At 43.4% G+C, this 19435-nt stretch overlaps 1 protein-coding gene across 1 annotated transcript; it reads left to right on the plus strand.

Annotated features, from left to right (window-relative positions):
- The first annotated feature begins 1502 nt into the window (after positions 1-1502).
- On the plus strand, positions 1503-18198 carry FRZB (frizzled related protein). Its single transcript, XM_057412215.1, has 6 exons — positions 1503-2003; positions 10128-10175; positions 12960-13025; positions 14988-15192; positions 15425-15488; positions 17208-18198. Exons 1-6 carry the CDS (start codon positions 1550-1552, stop codon positions 17316-17318), a joined length of 948 nt encoding a protein of 315 aa, XP_057268198.1. The 5' UTR covers positions 1503-1549; the 3' UTR covers positions 17319-18198.
- The last annotated feature ends 1237 nt before the right edge of the window (positions 18199-19435 follow it).

Raw genomic sequence — 19435 nt, forward strand, 5'->3', positions numbered from 1 at the left:
CATACAGTATTTTGAGGCTGATGCCAAATTCTAGATGCTGCAGCACGCAGCTCAGCTATCAAATGAACTCCATGTTCCTCATTTTAGCTCCGGTTAACAGTTCCAGTGTTTTTGCAGCAACTGCATGTGAAGGCAGAGAGCAGGTTCTTTCTTTGCTCTTTTGCTCCAGCCACTTCATTTTCCCTAAGGTAACCTCTCCAAAGCACTACAACCATGTATTTATAGCATGGAACCACAGGCTCTCCTCTTCATTGCCCCTTTTCTTTCTTTACCAGCCTTCTCACCAGTTTAAAAAGGTGTCGAGGCTGACTGTAGTGCTTCTGTGTAACAGCAGATAACTCAGCAGACATTGAAGTATAGGTATTTGGTAAAAACGACAGTGTTCCAGGTCAGTAGCCAGATTGCATTTGCCAAGTTTCAGTCAGAGGTGAAATTTTGGCACCAGGTAGGTAATAATTTGCCAGCTAAATGCACAGGAGGTACCTTCACACTGATGCTGAAAGATTTAAAGGCAGATCTCATTGGAACATACGTTAGTGCTCATGAGTTTGTGGGATGTCAGCATTTGCTGTACTGAGAAAGTATTTGCAGTTGTAGATATAGACTAGATATAAGGAAGAAACTTCCTGTGATGGGGGTGAGGCACAGGTTGCCCAGAAAAACCGTGGCTGCCCCATCTCTCATGCCCATAGGCTGCTATGAAGTCTCCGTGCAGCTTCTCTTCTCCAGGCTCAACAGCCCCAGTGCTCTCAACCTGTCTTTGTATGGGAGCTGCTCCAACCCCTGATCGTCCTCGTGGCCTTGTCTGGACTTGCTCCAAGAGCTCCATGTTCTTCTTACGCCAGTGACCCCAGAACTGTATTCAGCACTTCCAAATAATATGTGAATATGGGAGACTGATCTGAAATCACTGTGTTTGTGTCTATGTTCTCAGCAACGTTTTTAGCGTTTTCTTGAAGCAAGTGCTTACTGTTCCAAGAGGATGGGAGGTATGTCTGCCTTAGAGGGATGTATGACCATAGAATGTTTAGGGTTGGAAAAAAAGGGAAGATTATCCAGTTCCAACCCCCTGCTACGGGCAGGGATGCCTCACACCAGACTGGCTCTGTCCAGGCTGGCCTTGAACACTGCCAGGGATGGAGTATTTACCATTTCTTTGAGCAGCCTGCGCCAGTGCCTCACCACCCTCACAGTAAAAAGCTTCTGCCTTATACCTAACCTGAACTTCCCCTGTTTCAGTGTAAACCCGCTAGCCCATTCACACCGCACAGGGACTCTTTCCCGTCCATGCCCGGCGCCGAGCACCTCTCCTTTGTTCGGTGCCAGGCTGCGGGTCGGCGCAGGGCTGCCCGGCGCGGCCGGAGGGCAGAGGCGGGCCCGGCAGCACCCCCCCCCGTCCCGTCCCGTCCCGCCCGGCGCGGAGGGGCCGGTCTGCGGGCGGGGCGCCGGGGGCAGCGCGGGCGCCGCGGCCGGAGGAGCCGCCCCCCGCGCCGAGGTCTGGCCGCTCGGCCCCTCCGCTGCGCTGGGCGCGGCGCGGCGCGGCGGGGGCATGTGGCAGGGTCTGCCGGTGCTAGCCCTGGCCGGGCTGCTGGTGCTGGGCCGGGCGCCGGCGGGGCGGGCGGCGGCCTGCGAGCCGGTGCGCATCCCGCTGTGCAAGCCGCTGCCCTGGAACATGACCAAGATGCCGAACCACCTGCACCACAGCACGCAGGCCAATGCCGTGCTGGCCATGGAGCAGTTCGAGGGGCTGCTGGGCACCAACTGCAGTCCCGACCTCCTCTTCTTTCTCTGCGCCATGTACGCGCCCATCTGCACCATCGACTTCCAACACGAGCCCATCAAGCCCTGCAAGTCAGTGTGCGAGCGCGCCCGCGCTGGCTGCGAGCCCGTCCTCGTCCGGTACCGCCACGCCTGGCCCGAGAGCCTGGCCTGCGACGAGCTCCCGCTCTACGACCGCGGCGTCTGCATCTCCCCTGAGGCCATCGTCACCGCCGAGGGCGCCGGTGAGTTCACAGGACCGCTCTGTGCCCGCCAGTCCGGACAATGGGCGCCGGCGAGTGGGAGGGAGGGAGGGAGGGAGGGAGGGAGGGAGGGGAGCCCGCCCGGGGGGTCCTGTCCTCTCCGCTCTTTCAGGCTTTCTCCGAGCCTGTGTTCTGCCCACGCACATACGCTTCTCTCTTCTCTCTCCGCTTTCACCAGCCTCATCGCTGCTGGAAAAGTTTTGCTCTTGGGATGGAGGGTGTGTGTCAGGTGACAGCCCTGCCGTCGTGGCGGGGAACCCTTAAAAGTGCGGGAGCGGCAACCCTCGTTCCGTGCAAACGGGAAGTGTCTCGATGCCCCGTGCTGCTGTTCCGCCGGCAGCGGTGCCTGTTCGGAAGACAGAGCCGCCCGGGAGCGGTGTGATGGCCTTCACAGCAGCCCCTGGCGCATCCCCGGCCACTCACCACCCCAGAGGGGCTGCTCCCCCCCGGCCATCACGCCCTGGGCGCAGCAGGCGGGTTGTTGGAAGGAGCCGTGTCCAGTGAAGGACATGGTCCCCTCAGCCTCCTCCCGTGCCAGTGCTGGAGGTGCACAGCTGATGGGCAGAAAACAAGCTCATCTTTGGGGTCGGCGTTGGAGGCACAGTTACAGCACAGGTTCCCCATTAGGTCCCTGGGCTCACAAGTTACAGTCTAAAGAGGAAGCCAGCTGAGATGCAGCCTTCCACTACTACTCATTCTTAGCTGCCTCCAGCACTGAGGCAGCTCTGGTGGTACCTGACCCCTGCAGCCTCCAAGGGGCTGTTGGAGCCCCATGGCATTTTTTCTGCGTCTGTCTCACTGGCTGCACTCATTGTGGTCCCACAGGCTGGCTGATGCCAGGTGTCCAGCTGCCGTCTATGGGTACTAGGAGCCAGGAGCATCTGCTGTTATCCCGAGTGAGCTTTGACCTTTACAAAATGACCACAGTTCCTGTCTTACTCGAGGAAAGCATTTGCTGCTGGTGGAACCAAGCTCCATTTCCATGCTGCAAAGCTGTAGTGTTGGTGGGTCTGCTGGACCTCTCCGTCACAGGAGTGGGTGAGCAAAACTGGCGCATGGGGGGCTGGAGCCTGAGGCAGAGCAGCACCCACACACCCTGCAGGCTCCTTGTGCTGCCAGGCTGTGGGAACTCTGGGCAGTGGATCCCACCATCCCACCTCTCTATCCTTCCCCAGCAGTGGCCTGTGAATGAAAGGGGTTTTTTACCATGTTATGCACAGCACAGTATTTGACTGTGCTTCTGTCCCATTACCAAATGCTTTATGTATCCCACTGCCAGCAGTGCCAAACACTGTAATTCCTGTTTTCCTTTCCTAACGAAACCTCACGCTTCAATTTCCTGACTGTGCTCCCCAGCTCAGCCTTCCCAGGTAAGCTGCTCTTTCCACTCTTCCTCATTTATTTGTAGGCCAGACTAACCCCATTCCTTCTCTGACTCTATCAAGTTCACCTCTCTACCTCTTGAGGTCTCATCTCGGTGACTATACACGCTGGTATCTCCGGTCATCTTGGTGACTATACACGCTGGTATCTCCAGTGGTTACTACTGTTTCTCTCTTAACTCTTCTAACTGCTCTCCTCACACCTTTCCATCCTTCCTTCCCCCACAGTTGTCCCCAGCCTGTGAACCCAACCAGCTATTTTTGCCTGCAGCTCCCTCACTGCTGTTGCTGCTCTCTGGGGGAAGCAGACCTGCTGTGATGTTTTGGGGCAGTGTGGCTTTGAACACGGAGCACCTTTCTCCACAGCATTGAGGTGCTTTCAAAACCACCTTAAAAATGGCTCCAGACTGTGCGAGGCTTGGCAGGTCTTCAGCGATCTGAAAGCAATCACATTCAAATCTGGAGGGAGGAAGTTTGGCTAAAATTGCCCCCAAGTTACCTATTTCTGAGGACCTCAGCCGTACAATACCCTCTTTGAGGGATTCCAGGGCTGGATCCATGAAAACTCTCTTTCAGTGAATGAGAACCTGATGACATTCTCATTTCTGGGCTGAAAATTTTGAACTGTTGCATTATGCACCAGACTGAAAGAATCCTTCTTGAGGGACTAAAACTGCTCCTTAGAAAGAAGAGTGAAGGATTCCTGTTCTAGGAAGAAGTAAGGTGAACACTTCCAAATTCAATTCTACAAATAAAGGATTACAGCCAAGTAGAAGACACGAATAACCAGCTGCCTAATGGGGAGCGTACAGAATACCTGCTCTTGTTTTATCTCCTGAGCACTCCTGCTCCTCGTGCTGTCTGTAAACGCCATCTCACAGAGCAGGCAGAACTACAAATCCATTGTTTCATGGGTTTCTGTTGTAGAAGAGAGTCCTTTTATTCTTCAGAAGTGAAACCTCAATTTTTCTTCAATTTTTAGCTACCTGCAAAGTTAACAGGAGTCTACTGTTTCCTTTCCTTTTGAGGTCTGTACATTAGTACTGGTGAGAGTTAATGCATTTATCTAGTCCCTTCCGTAAGGCAGCAGCCTGAAGGATGTTTGCCAGATGTTTGTCCTTGTTGGAGCAGGTGCAGGGGTTTAGGAAGCCCAGTTTCCATTCCCTTTCCAATATTAGACTATACGTCTTTCCAGGTGCATGGTTTAGCTGTATGCAGAGTCAGGTTGAGTGGCCTGCTGGAAGCTGCAATGGGTGGACATCATGCTGGGTCAGTTGCCATCTGCTCCTCTGTGCCCAGGAAGAGGTTGTACAGATGCTCATGAAAATTAAAGTAATTGCTCTTGACTCTTATTTCAGTGATGCCAAGTTGAAGATTGTTTGAAGTTCATTTGACTTTTTTGGCTAACGTTGCAGTAAAAGATGAGAAGCTCCCCTCTGGTGAGGTGCATTCCCCGTGCCCAATAGATTGTTGCAAAATGTGGAGAAACTGTGGTTTATAAAATCTGTGGCAAATCCCAGCAAGAGATTTCCTTTTGGCTATTGGGGCACAGGTTGTGATTCCTCCACAAACATCCTCTGGAACCTCTTCCCAAGTGCAGCCTGGGTGTTAAGATCTAAGACTTCCTCTTTGCAGGAACAAATGACATTCTATAGTGTTCTTCAGGGCTGCTCACTCATTGAAAGGGATGAGTGGCCTCTGCTGTGTCTAAACAAGCCACTGCTTATTTAAGGCTTGGTTAGAGGGATAGCTTGTGCTGGTTTCCAGAACGAGTGTGAGCTGGTGTACTGCAACAGGGATCTGGGGGGCTGAAGTTCCTCAAGTTACAGAGACCACCTTCAAATGTCATGTGGGAAGCTTGACTTTTCATTATCTCTGGGAAACACCCAGGTTCCTTTACAGCCAGGCAGCAGAGGGATGCTCCAGGTTTGGTATGAATGTGCTGGAGGCAGGTAACACTGATTGTTGTGGCTTTTTGTGGAGGATCCAACAAATCATAGGCCAGGATGGAGGCTGAAAATGTCTCTTGACAATACGTTAACATCCCAAATGTCAGATTGCTGCATGCTGATGTCTGATGTCTCCTATAGCTTTGATCCTGCATCTCTGTCCCATGCTTTTGAGGATGAAAGCAGTTCTGCTAGCAGACATTGGTTCAAGCTGTCTTCATCTGCAAGATGTCCCGTTTGCTTGCTCCATATATTTCAGCCTCTGTGTGCGTAAGCTGACGACTCCTTACATCTATCAGGTTATCTGCTTCCTTTGTTCAGGGTCCTGTCAGATCTTTAGTCTGTAAAGCAGCAAGAAGTGCAGATAGAAATACTGTCTTGAATCTAAAATTTCAGCACTGGGACCCGTCTGTGATATTACACATAATAAATGACCAGCCTGACCACAGCCATCATTGGTGTTGGAATGCTGATTCAGGAAAGCACTTAAGCACGTGTGCTTGGCTATACTGTCTATCAGAGTGTTTATAACTCAAGCAACATGTTTATTTCTGTTCTGAAGAGGCAACTATCAGTAAGACCAGAGCAGTGTGATCGGTACCATGTATACTGGAGAACAAATCTGTCTGTTGGGTCTGTGCCACCATATCTTATTTAGGTAGAAAAATAGCTTGAAGACACATCAGCGAGATGTTGGAGAAAGGAGAAGCAGCATCACAAGGTATCAACCATGTATAGATAGTGTCTGAGCCATTTAGGGTGACTGTCATAGGATGGCTGAGGAGAACTCTTGGATTTCTTGGAAAAAAAATAAAAGCTACCCTTAAACATTAAAGAAAATGAAATATTATTCTAGTGATGGAGACATTTTTTCTGAAATCTTATTTTAAGGTAAAATAAACCTATATAAACCCATAATCATATAAATATTTATAGAATCATATTAATCCGTGATTACTCTGTGTAGTTCAAGTCCTCCGTACCTGCCTGTCTGCCTGGATGAGTTAGTGGTTTCTTTGGGTTTTTTGCTTGGTTGATTACGGTGTTTTACATAGCATCCCTCTGAAAAGCAGTTAATGAAAATGGCTTATTGGAAAAAAACAGTTCGGATTTTTCCCCCTCCTCTTAAACAACATTTAATAGGAAGCCTTTGGATTGCAACTCTGGATAATACTTCCTCTTTGGCAATCCTGCTGATCATCAGTGACAGATACTTCTTTCAGAAAGATTGTTTTGCACAGACAAGACTTGGCACAGAGGTCGCCTCTGAGGAGAAGTGGAACAATAGGAAGTCAGTGGTTTATCTTTAAAAATAGCTTTCTTTCCTCCCTCCTTACCCCCATCTGCATTACAACTGGAAGAATGAGCAGTGTGCATCTCCTGATGGAGAGAGGTCTCTGCCCCTTAGCCTGCTGGGGTCACGGAGTGGGATTTTGTGGTGGCGGTACTGGCCCAAGACCCTTTTCCCATCTGTTCCCTCTGAGAAGGGACCAGCTGGTATGAGCTTGACTAGGGGAAGGATCAGGGAGATGGGAAGCCTTTCCCAAGACGTGTCGTACAGTGGTGGAGGTCACCGGTCCCCTCCACAAGCTCACTCTTTTATCAGCAGAAACTGCTCCCTAAATAAGGATGAATGTGCTAGGAAAGGTAAGCATCAAGGCAAGGTCAGTGCTTGACTCGCCCAAGCCCTCATAAGCAGGGAAATGAATCATGACACAACGTATCAGTACCTGTTTACTCCTTCGTCATTGACAGACACCCTGCCACAGTTGCAGAGCACAGCATCTTGTATACCATAGCCTACATACAGGATCTGAAGTGGCAGCTGTTTCCATTAAAAGCTGTTCTGAACACCATGTCTGAATTGCTCCTGTTGCACAACCAGCTGCTTCATCAGATATCTGCAACCTCTGGTTTGGGGCAGGATGAGTGACCTGGTGAATGAATGAATTACTGCAGAATTAGGAATGGGTTGAGGTTCTGGCATGTTGTAATTTGGTACAAATACAATGAGTGGTGTACCTAGGAGTGGAAATCAGCTTCTGGTGGAAAGCAGTTTAGTTCTGTGTTTGTTTGCAGGACCAGGTTTATATTGGGTGTGTTAAGTGTTTACCAGTCCTCCTTGCATTGGTGTGAGTTTGAAGGACAGTTCTTCAGCCAAGACACATGGGTATCGTACATCCAGGTGTGGCCAGGGAAGACTGTGACCCCCTTACTGGGCTCTGGTTGATTTTGAGTTGTACTTCCAGAGTGACTTGACTTGGTTTGCTTGAATATCGTAAAGCCGTGACTACTTCGATCAGCCATGATTTAGGAGGGGAGAGTTCACTTCAGGGCTTCTTTATCCTTCCATGTTCTCTCTGTGGATGTAAAGATGTAAAACATTTAATATGATACTTTCCCATGGCTCCTCTGCTGATGAAGATTTTTTCTGCACCGAAACCAGGACACCCCAGTAACCATTTTATTTACATTGGGAATATGCCTTGAAGGTGTGAACAAACCATCCTTTTGTTCATAACTGAAGTATCTGTTTTGGTAGGAATTGTAGCTTGCTGGGCCACACGAAGCACCAGAAAGGGTTGCCTTGTCCATATGCAAAATCAGGCAGCCTTGAAGGCAACCTGAGAAGCTGGCTAAGACAACCAAATGAGGCGAGCAGTGAATGTGGAGAGCTTTCTCTGCAGGGGTCTTGAATGCCCAGGGAGTGATGAAACATCTCAGGACAGTTTTAGGCACATGGAGAGGTAGAGGCACCTCTCCTGGTTGGTGGCTTGGAGGTTTTACAGGCTTCTGTCTGCAGTGGGAGCAGATGGGAGGATGGTCAGTGTATGGACCCAAGCGCTCTCTTGTGCTTTTACTATGTCAAAAGGAATTGCAGGTTTAAAGCTACAATTTGTCTAAATGAACAGGGCAACAGAGGATTGGTCCAGGAGAGGAAGAATGAGAATAATTGTGGTCATCCTTTTAGTTACCATTTGCAAGAGGAAAACCGTTTAAATTCTACTCTCTTCATGTCCTGGAATACCAGAAAGCACCTGATGCAGCATAAAAAACATTTAAATTTGATGAAGACCTCTTTTTTTCAATCTTATAATAATGGTAGAGGTCACAATTTTTAAATAGCAGTGATAACAACAGGGATATTTTAATGTGAGAATAGCTTAGGTGCAGTAAGTAGGAATTAGCGTGTGTAATTTGGTTTGGTACAAGGCAGCATGGGGAAGCCTTACAGCTGCCATGGAAGTACCTGCTAACCAAAGACCAAGCCGGCTTCATGAAAATGTTGGGCTTGTTCTATAAACTAAAATCTTGTGGTAGTTTGGAACTTTCTTTGGAAGAAAATTGATGTGAATTTTTTTATTAGCAACAGGATATTGGACATAAGAGCATCTATTCTATGCTATTTTCTATATCCTTTGTTCTTTATGTTGGTATGAATAGTTATGCTTGAGGTCTGAATTTTTCTGAAGTTAATTATTATGTTAGTGAGGGAATTAGTTGTTTTTCAGATTTTCTCTTGCCCTGTCATTTAGTCATATCCCCATTTATGTAAAGGAAGTTTCATGATGCTGTGAGTAGTTTTATATGTATTACGGTGGAGGTTTTTAATATTTTTTTAAAAAAGAAGTTTGGCCAAATTAGAAGATTAAGTAAGTAATAGTAGATTTCTTGTAAGCAGGTATTTTAAATATATATTTACAGAATTTGTGATTAAATGATGGCCTCAGCCCTTAAAACTTAGCTCACACATCTAAACCTATACCTTCACCTATACCAAGTATTATCAGTGTCCTGGGCTGTCTTACGGCCAGATCCTTACAGCTCAAGCTGCAAGAGAGGAGCTTTTGTTGCACGGTCAGGTATTCATTTGTCCTGTATTGTAAAAGCAGTGGTGTTGTGTGAGGGATCATATAAGGATATAATAAACATGATGTTTGTACGATACCAGCTTCCAGAACTGCAAAAAGCCTGCATAAACATTTGGGCATGCAAACTTAAAGAAATGCTCTTCCTTTGCAAGCTCATTTGTTTTCCCATTTTATGTATCATTTTAATAAAGTATACTGGCTCTCTCAAATCTTGTTTCTCTTGAATTTTTTTCCCCTTAACTTGTACAACATTCTATGCATTAACATACTTGGTTTTTATCATTAAGTGTATGTATAAATCCATTAAATTGTATGATTTAATAAACAATAGGTTTGAAATGGGGCATTTTACTAATGTGGGACACATTCCACTTACGAATGTGTCTAAAAGCAGTGCTTTGGACATAGTGCCTTTTTTTCCTTCTGTTCCTTATCTGTCCTTCAAACTAATCAGCATGTTTTTAAACTGAGGGGAAGGGAAAGGTCTGAAACATTTGCCTTGGCAGTTGCTTCAATGATGTGATTGTGGTTGGTTGGTTTGATTTCCTCAGTAACCCAAAAAACAAACCAAAAGTAATTTCTCCTTCATCATCTAATTAAATGCAAACAGTACACATACTTTTTGTAGACATGCTATAAATTTCCATCCTCATCCTCCCCTAGTAGAAATGGGATATTTAATTTGCGAAAGCATTTAACATCATGTGCTGGATTTGGGTGAAGTTCAGATAAGATAACATGTCAACTTTAACAGGCTGGCCTGTAGATCGTTACAATCTGTTTATTAATTAAGTGATGACGTTTTAATATACAAAATATTGGAGAATAAGAAAAGATGACAATGTGGGTATATTGAAGTAATACCAAATTAAAAATACTAACATTTCTTTATATACATGCCAGATTTCCCTATGGATTCCAATAATGGCAATTGTAGAGGCGCCGGCATTGGTAAGTAGACATTAATAAAGCTGCATAACAAGCTATAGTTTTTCCATCTCTTTAATATTTGATTAAGTAAGAGGGGTATTGGGTGTTGTTTAAATACTCTATCTTGTCTGGGAATCCTATACATTGTTCTTTTGTGTATCCCATGGGCAGGTGAGAGTTGGGGCTTCTCATCCTGTGGACCAAGAGGTCCACAACTCAGTTAACTCTTTAGCCCACCGTTTAGTGCTTTTCTCTTCTGCTTTTGTCAGGGCAAAATCTACAACAAATCAAGAGGGCTGTGCTGATTTCATGAAACATTTTGTACTGAACAGTGAGAATAATCACTAAATGGATTTTCACTGGGCAAAACCAGAGAAGATAATGGCTAATTCTGACTTAAAACTTGTGGGTTAAGTTTGACACTCTGTAGCTAATGGCAAAACTCCCATTAACCTGAGAAAAAGTCAGCTTTGCCAGAAACAGGCACTGATCAAATATATGTTCTCTAATACTCACATTGTGCTTTCTTTGAACGTCACTGAAACAGAAACTGGGAGAGAGGAGCTGGTTCTACCTCTAAAATTGACTTTATAACTGACCTTGGCAAGTGACTCTGTGTTAGTTTCTGTATGTCTAGATAGTAATTAGATATAATGCAGCGTTTTGTAAAGTTCTTTGAAGTGTAAATTTGAAAAGCATTGGGGCAGCTAGGAGTTACCCTTCTTTAAAAACACAGGCAGGTCTACAATTTGTTTCTATAACAAGACTAAAAAAAATTAATAAAAATACTCCAATGCCATCTTAAAATTAAGGGAAATTTGAGGGTAATCTTAAAATTAAGGGAAATTTCAGGCTGTGTATTCTTGGCTTGTAATTTAGACTGGTTTATACTACTTGTGCCATAGAGCAAAGTACTGTAGAGCAGGAGAACATTGAAATGTACGACTTGTTGGACTTGAATGCTGAGATGCCTGTGGAAGTGTAGGTCATAGGAGCACATCTTTTATGGTCTGTTTCAAGGCAGCTTATAAAACAGGGCATACTTTGGCCTAAAGTATGCATGAGCTCCCAGAGGCAGAAGGGAAGCCAAAAATCACTTCCGTTCGTTGCCTTTGTTATTGTAATAAAGACTCATACAAAAGCTGAAGTCTGTAGGACTCTATATGTAGATTCCTGAGGATGTGTTTGAAATTCAAGGAAACAATACACTCTTCTTCAGAAATGTTCTTCTCTTTTCCTGTTTTGTTTTCTTCTTTTTGTATTTTCAGCTACAAAAATTCTTTCAATAGAAAATAATGATTTGAGAAGTCCATAACCAAGATTCATTTATTTTTTTTTTAATATGCAAGAATCTTATGTAGCAAAAAAAAGTTCTTTTTCAGACTCTTCATGTTAGATTTAACTAAATCACTAGCTTATATGCATTGAGATTTAACTAAATCACTAGCTTATATGCATTGGTATTTTAGCATGATGGTGTATAGAAATAGGCTGCATTACGTCTACTTCCAATTAAATATTAAGTCAAATGTCAAAATAGATGATCAAGTAATACTGGGGCCTGCTGTTTGAAATGGCTCCGCCAAACTCCACTTAGACACTAGGTTGAAATAAGTAAATATTTGCTTTAGAACAATAGCCATGCAGTATTGGTGGTGTTAATGAACACATGAGCCTGGAGCTTCAGCATGAGCACTCCCTGGGCACTAATGAAAATGTTTTTACCTCCATTATAGTTCCCAGCTGTCTGGAAGCTGCACCACTGGAAATGCTGCTTCAACAGTGCTCATTTGATTTACCTTTTGAAGGCCATCCTTACCACCATAGGGATGGCCTAATAATGCTTCTATTTTAATTCAACCTGAGGTTCTGGGTGATAATAAAACTGTGTAAAATTTACACAAAAATTGAGGAAGAGTCCAGAGCAGGATCAAAGGTGACACCAAACACCTGAAATAGTAAAGTGAAGCTGTTCAACCTCTTAAACTCAGTCTGTCTTGAACCTCCTGCCAGACACTGCTGAAGGGACATAGTTGAGGTTCCATTTAGTTGGGACCATCCCAGAAGTGTTCGGAGCAGGGAGCCACTTGGTCCCACTATGCTCCAACATGCTTCATCTGTTGACTGTAGTTCTTGGACAACTTATAAAGGGGCTGTGCCACTGTAGGAAATCTTACAGTATACAACTCCAAAGATGGAATGTATGTTGAGAATTAGCCACAAAAGTCCTGTTCCTTACAGTGAAGGCCTGCTGGCCAGAATATCCCAGTTTGCTAAACTGAGCTGAGCTATGTAGTCTCCAATCAAATGTCGAGTCATGCTTTGTCATAGTATTTGCTTTCTGTGTCTGTATTACAGCCTGTGCAATTAAAAATGCAGAAAGGAGGGCATTCAGTAAGTGCAATACTGAAGAGAGAAGGATGTAGAGCTGCAGCTCCTGCAAGCACAGAAGAGACCAAGACTGAACCTTGAATTGCCCTAAAGTGGAAGATTTTGTCCCTTCATACTCCCAAGTCTTTTTGTCTTTGTGTTACAGGGTTAGTTGGTTGAAGTAGTTTAGTTTGGTTTCTTAAATTTCAGCATGTCAAGTTTTCTCCTGGAAACCTTTGAGGTACATGAGACCTCAACATCTTCCAATCATGAGTTCCACAACATCTTCCAACAGAACAGCTCAGGAATGCCCTGTGGTTTTTAATATTTCACTTTCCTGTAATAAAGAAGTTGTTTTGTTAGGAGTGAGCTTGAGAGGGATGGTCACTGAACATGTGCTCTTTTCATGCTGAACGAAACTGTCTGATTTTGCAGAGCGCTGCAAATGCAAGCCTATAAAAGCGACCCAGAAGACCTACCTACGCAACAACTATAACTACGGTAAGAACAGCTGCATGGCCAGCTCCCAACATTTTTAAGGCTACAGTAAGGGGAAGATTCTCATTAAAAAAGCCTCTGGTCCCAGTTACTGATAGCAAATCCAATGGCACTTATTACAGATGGAGGATGTGGCCCAAAACATGTCCAAGTAAGAAGGTTGGAGGGGATTAGCTTAGTGTTAGTGAAAGAGTATCTTTGTTGACGTTGAGTGTTATTTCAGTGTCAGCACAGGCAGCTGGGATTCATGCACTTCTTTAGTGTGAAAGGGGATATGACAAAAATGACATTGTGGGCTGCTGTGTCTGAACTGTCTCTTTGATTTCCAGCTCCTGTATGCCCTGCTTTTGCAGGAAAGGATGTTTTTACTCACTTGTGTGCCTGCAAACTCACCATGGGATCTAACAGGCATACAAGGTTCTTTCTTTCTTGCATATCAGAGCCAGCAGCAAGCACCTGTTGTGCTGTCAGTAACATCTGTAAAAGTGCATATTATATCTTTTGTTGTCCAGACTGTCCTGGTCTTCAGGCATATGAAAGGTCCAGGCTGCTACTTTTCTTCATACTATTTTAAGTCAATTAAGTCAATGAAGCCAATGAATACATGTTGCAGGAACTGAACAATCAGGCCCATCCTTTTTCCCATTAATGATGTGAATACCCTTAAGCTCAGTGAACTTAAAGACTTCATTTAAATGGTAGAGATTATGTAATATTTATTAAGATTATGCATTTATGCAACTATGGTCAGATAAACTTCTTTTAAAAATAGATCCTATTAAAAGCTAAAAATATTATGATATTATTCAGACATCAATGGTTTTTTTAGATGACTAGTTGGTTTTATGTTGTTTTATTACAAATTGACTAGTACCCGCACACGGTACAAAGTCACTGACAATGCTACTGCCCATCTTGTCAAGCTCTTGAAATTAAAGAGGCTTCAAAATGCATTTGAAATTACTGTGAACCACAGCAAGACTTTGTTTCAAAATCTTAAAAGGCTTTAAGGAAGTGAATCACTTGGGATAAATTGTGTATATTAAATGCACAACTAATTAATTGTTGACAGCTATATTTAATGTGGTTGCAATACATGGTAGTTGATGGTCTTTATGGGCAATGCATGTGAAGAAAGAAGATGTGTAAGTCCATGGTTTTCTCCCATAATACCTTTTTCACATAGATTGGAAGAAATTTGGTATCCAGGGAATCTGCTATTTGTGAAAGATGTGGCATTCTCTAGAGCATGACCTCTGGATTGGCTTTGCATTTGCATGTAGTATCAGTTCACTTGGTGACCATGAAAGAATGAAAAGTGTTCCCTGTGAAAGGCAACTTTCTTTCTATGCAACTTAAGGCAAAAAGAAAGGGTGAGGGAGGAAACAATTAGACAGGTCATCAGGTCAAGATCAGGAGCATTTGGAGCTCATAAAGAGCAGAGCAGATTGGTGCTGGGTCACTGGAGAGAGAAAAAAAAGGTAAGGGCTTGTCATCCAGCAGTAGTTGGATGAGATGTGGGAAGTTTTAATGCACATTCATGTTTCATGAAAGGCTGAGAGTGACAAATAAAGTTTGGTCCCTTGTACTGCAAGCAGTCAAGAAGGAGCAGTGACAGCCTGAGGGAGAAGGAGATTCTATAAGGAATGAATAAAATATATTTAAAAGGGAAATGGCAAAGAAGAAGGGATGCTAAAGTTAAAGCCCAACTTAACCAGGACATAATTCAACTGATATGTAACTCTTGCTCATGGGAGTACTATTATGAGATATACTAAGCTACCTGGACTGTATTAGTAGAGGATGAAGTAATAAAGTGATGGGGGCAGGGACATTGCTGGAGTTCAGCTGAGCTTTAGATAATAGACCATGCAAAAGACTAATCCTAGAGATCACCAAGAATGGCTTAGGGGTGACCTGCATTATCTGCTGCTGCTAACTACACTCTTTGTGACTTTTTCCCAGTCATTCGGGCTAAAGTGAAGGAGGTGAAGACTAAATGTCACGACGTCACTGCAGTAGTGGAAGTAAAGGAGATCCTAAAATCTTCGCTGGTGAATATCCCAAAGGACACTGTAAACCTCCACACAAACTCCGGCTGCCTGTGCCCACCACTCAGTGCCAACGAAGAGTACATCATTATGGGCTATGAAGACGAGGAGCGCTCCAGGTAACTTTCTGATTGTCCTTGGAGCATATTTGTTGTTTGTTTCCTTGCCAATAAAGCTGAACTTCCGAGCCACCAGGAAAGGGAAACTTGGTGAGACTCTTTACATCTCCTTAATGGTATTCAGTGGGGCACAGGGGTCTCTTCAGGTACACAGATCTTAGTCTTGCATATATTGGGTTGTATAGCTTGTGTGTGCCTGTTGATGGAGTAACTGGTTGTCTCTGTTGTGTAGGTTACTCTTGGTGGAAGGCTCCATAGCTGAGAAATGGAAGGATCGTCTTGGTAAAAAAGTAAAGGTAAGAAAATACCTCACCAAAAGTCAATTGTAGCAGATACCGTGAACCATTTACCTAATCTTTTCAAAATGAGGGAACAAAGTACACATTAAAAGTTAACTTTGTGTGTTATTTGCTATATTATGTAGAAATGTGTGCTGAATGAACTGAAGAGATACACTGAATTATCCAAAATACACTAGTGCATCAGCAATCAAAACCTGTCTCAAAAAACAAACAGTGGGAGTGTTTTATCTCTGTAGGCAAGCTGTGAATTCTGCAACACAGGCCTGTTTCATTGGGATTGTGATACTGATTAATTAAAAAAGGGCTTTACAAGTGTTTCCCAGAACAAGACAAAATTACACTTTTTAGTGTAATTTATTTAAATACAGTACATTTACCAAATTGTGTGGATTAGCAGCTATTTTAAATTTACTTTCCTGGCTTAGATGAATGAGGTTCATGGTAAGGTAGTCATGTCATGGTGAATTGGAAGCAATGAGCTCAAATGCAAGCAATATATGAAAATGTATTTTAATGTTTTCTAATTTAAATGTATTCTAATGCCTTGCAAGATCTGGAAGGATTTCCTTTTTATGTTTTGATGAACAGCAGATGACTTCAATGTTGTTAGGATTGTCACTTTACACAGAATATTCTTACTTTGACCTAACTGCTCTGCTGTTGATTTGACCTAATGGTTGTGCCAGTGCAAACCAGTCTCCTCTTCCACTCAACACTTTTTTCAAGAGCGATAATGGTGACTGGCAGGAAAATACTGTTCTGATTACAAATGCAGGATTTTCTCTGTGTGCGAATTTGTCACATCAACAGAGATGACATGAGTGAAAAGATATGAAGATCTTACTCAAATTGTTGTTTGATTTGGCAGAACCTCACAAAATCCAGGGCCGCAGAGTACTACATTACCACTGTGGGCTGACTTCTGTTTAGTTTTAGGTCTCAAGTGGCAGTGTCGTTTGTTGGTTACTTTTTTTTTTTTTTCTGGAACTCAGTTATTTTCTCACTTGGAGAATCATAGAATCATTCAGGTTGGAAGGGACCTTAAGATCATCCAGTTCCAAGCCCCTGCTACAGGCAAGGACACCTTCCACTAGACCAGGTTGCTCCAAGCCCCTGTGTCCAACTTGGCCTTGAACACTGCCAGGGATGGGGCAGCCACAGCTTCTCTGGGCACCCTGTGCCAGCACCTCAGCACCCTCACATGGAAGAACTTCTTTCCTTATATCTAACCTAAATCTCCCCTGCTTAAGTTTGAACCTATCACCCCTTGTCCGATTGCTACAGTTCCTGATGAAGAGTCCCCCTCTGGTATCTTTGTAGCCCCCTTCAGATACTGGAAGGCTGCTATGAGGTCTCCACGCAGCCTTCTCTTCTCCAGGCTGGAGAGCCCCAACTTTCTCAGCCTGTCTTCATATGGGAGCTTCTCCAGTGATCATCCTCGTGGCCTTCTCTTGACTTGCTCCCACAGCTCCATGTTCTTCTTATGTTGGGGACACCAGAACCTTTCATTCACAGAGGGTACAAGAAAGCGAGGAGTTGGTTTTTCTATTTACCAGTGACCTCGCATTCCTCCAGGCTAACACAGTGGAAACAGCAAAGGTTTATGTTTTGTTGCTGCTGTTGTAAAGACATGAAGTTGATTTACATACAAGTTACTTACTTAGTTTTTCTTTTGCAATCTCTTTAGTAATTTCTTTGCCTTTCAATATGCAGCGCTGGGATCAGAAACTCCACCACCTCGGGAAGGGGAAGGGAGAGCCTGGACACAGTGACTTGGCTCCAAAGCCTGGCAAACCCAGCAGTGCCCGACAAGCACGTAGTTAGATGTGGAATGCCGTACCTTGACTTGCAGTGGACTATCTACCAAGACTTCATTGTTGGAGCAGCAAAGGAGAAATTGCACTATTGCACGTTATATTCTATTGTTTACTACAAAATAATGTTTTAGGTTATATTAGTTTTTATTCTCCCTCTTGTTTTCTGCATTTTTATTTTTTTTTTATTTGTGCAAGCTCTGGAAATATATATTTTTTTTGCTGTTACTAATAGCTGTAGAAAACTGCCCTTATGAGATGGGGAAAGACAAGGATATGTCCAATTTACCATTTTATTTCTGAATCTTCTTAATGAGAAAATTCAGATGTAAGCAGGAATGAAATCTAGCAAAGACCATCGCTTAAAGTCATGGCTTGCACTCACTTCTGCTTTCATTCATTCTTAATCACTATTTGCTGAAACATTTTGTTGGGGGGAGGTTGTTCGAGTGCATAATTTTCTATTCTGAAATATATAAAGAAATGATGTTAAGAGAACTGTTTTAATCAATATCCTTTTAAGTTTTCATATAAAGGAACGACTTGTGTAAGTCAGAGTCTTAAGATATTTCCTGTGACAAACTCAGTGTGCTTGTACACAGGGGACTTGAGTCTTCCAGTGCTGTGGACCTCACAGGAAAGGTTGTATAGTTCTCCTACCACAGAATGTAATTTATAATATACTTCTCTTATAATGGCAGTTTTTTCCCCCTTTTTCTTTCTTTTCTCTGCTGAGTTGAAAGAGTATACTGACTTTACCAGGCCTGCTTATCAGTACAGGTCTGCACTTTATCCTTTCGATTTTGTGGTTTATTCTTAAATCTGTGCCTACATAAACAAGTGTTCAATGCTCAGTAAAATATGTCCAATAAAAGAATTGTAGTTATCAACATGGACCTTCTCTGACTTTTGAATCAACATCATATTTTTATATTACAGTTGAAAATATAAAAAAGCGGAAAAAAACTTAATTCTTGTGCTTTTATAGATTTTTTTTTTGCAGAGTCAACATATTGGAAATAATCTGTTTTCCTATTTTCCCATGTTTAAAAGAAATCAAAATCAGGTAAGTAAAAGAGCAGCCCTCTTTGCTGCAGTCTATCTACAGAGGGGAACCCACTCCAAGATGTAAATGGCTGTTGGGTTCTACCTGTCAGTATTGTCTCAGGTGCATTAGGGCTGCCTTTCATTAAGAAGACAGTATTGAATTGTTAGGTATTTTGAAAATATGATGATAATAAGTAAACACAGAAATATCTGGGAATATTTAGAATCATGCTGGTTTAATATTTCAGTTAATAACCACAAGTTTTCCACTGGGCTGTCAACCAAACAAGTTGAAGCATAGAACTGTTTCCTGCAATACTGATTTTTTTAAATTTTATTTTATTTTTGGTAATTAAAAATGAGGAGGTAACTTAGGGGAAAGATGGCTCTAAAGGCTAGCAGTGGAATATTAATCCTCTGCCTAGTTCAGTGTTTGCTTAGGGTGCTGCAACAAGCTGGCTTGGAAGCAGCAGAAGGACTTCAAAGCAGAAGCTGAATTAGAAGAATGAAAATTATTTAAACAACAACAACAAAGCTATTGGCATTTAGAAACATCATTGTGATGCATCTTGAGCTTTGTGGCTTGGTGTTTCTGTTTTCATCTGCTCTCTTTCCTGGTTCCTTTGTTTTCCAGCCACACTAGCAGCAAGCAGGCCTGTGATGGTCACAGTAGGCATGGCAAGGTCAGGATCATCCCTGAAGCAGCAAGTCCTATGAAGCCAATAGTCAAGGATATTTAATTATTGAGCTTTGGACTTAGTTATTCTCTTTTTGAGAAATCAGTGAATAGCAGACATTTAATGAGAGAAGGAAAATCTGCTGTACAAAAAGCCAAGAAAACCAAACTTCTGATTAATCTTGTTTACTGCTGTCCTCCTGTCCCCATTTTCTGATCCTTCTGAAGAAAGCAGGTTGTTATTTTACATCTCGCTTAATTAGGTTTTAGGTCAAGACTCAATTCTCGACCCAAGACCTAATTTAGAATTGGAGTCTATGGTGTAAATGTTATCCTTTTTATCTTCCCCAAGTTGTGCTGAGCTTTGCTTTTTGCCTCCCCTCTCTGTCACCCCAGTCGTGCAC

This window comes from Pezoporus wallicus, unplaced genomic scaffold (genome assembly GCF_028554395.1).
Source record: "Pezoporus wallicus isolate ANWC-B61680 ecotype Strahan unplaced genomic scaffold, APGP_CSIRO_Pwel_v1 contig_6566, whole genome shotgun sequence".
Taxonomy (NCBI): domain Eukaryota; kingdom Metazoa; phylum Chordata; class Aves; order Psittaciformes; family Psittacidae; genus Pezoporus; species Pezoporus wallicus.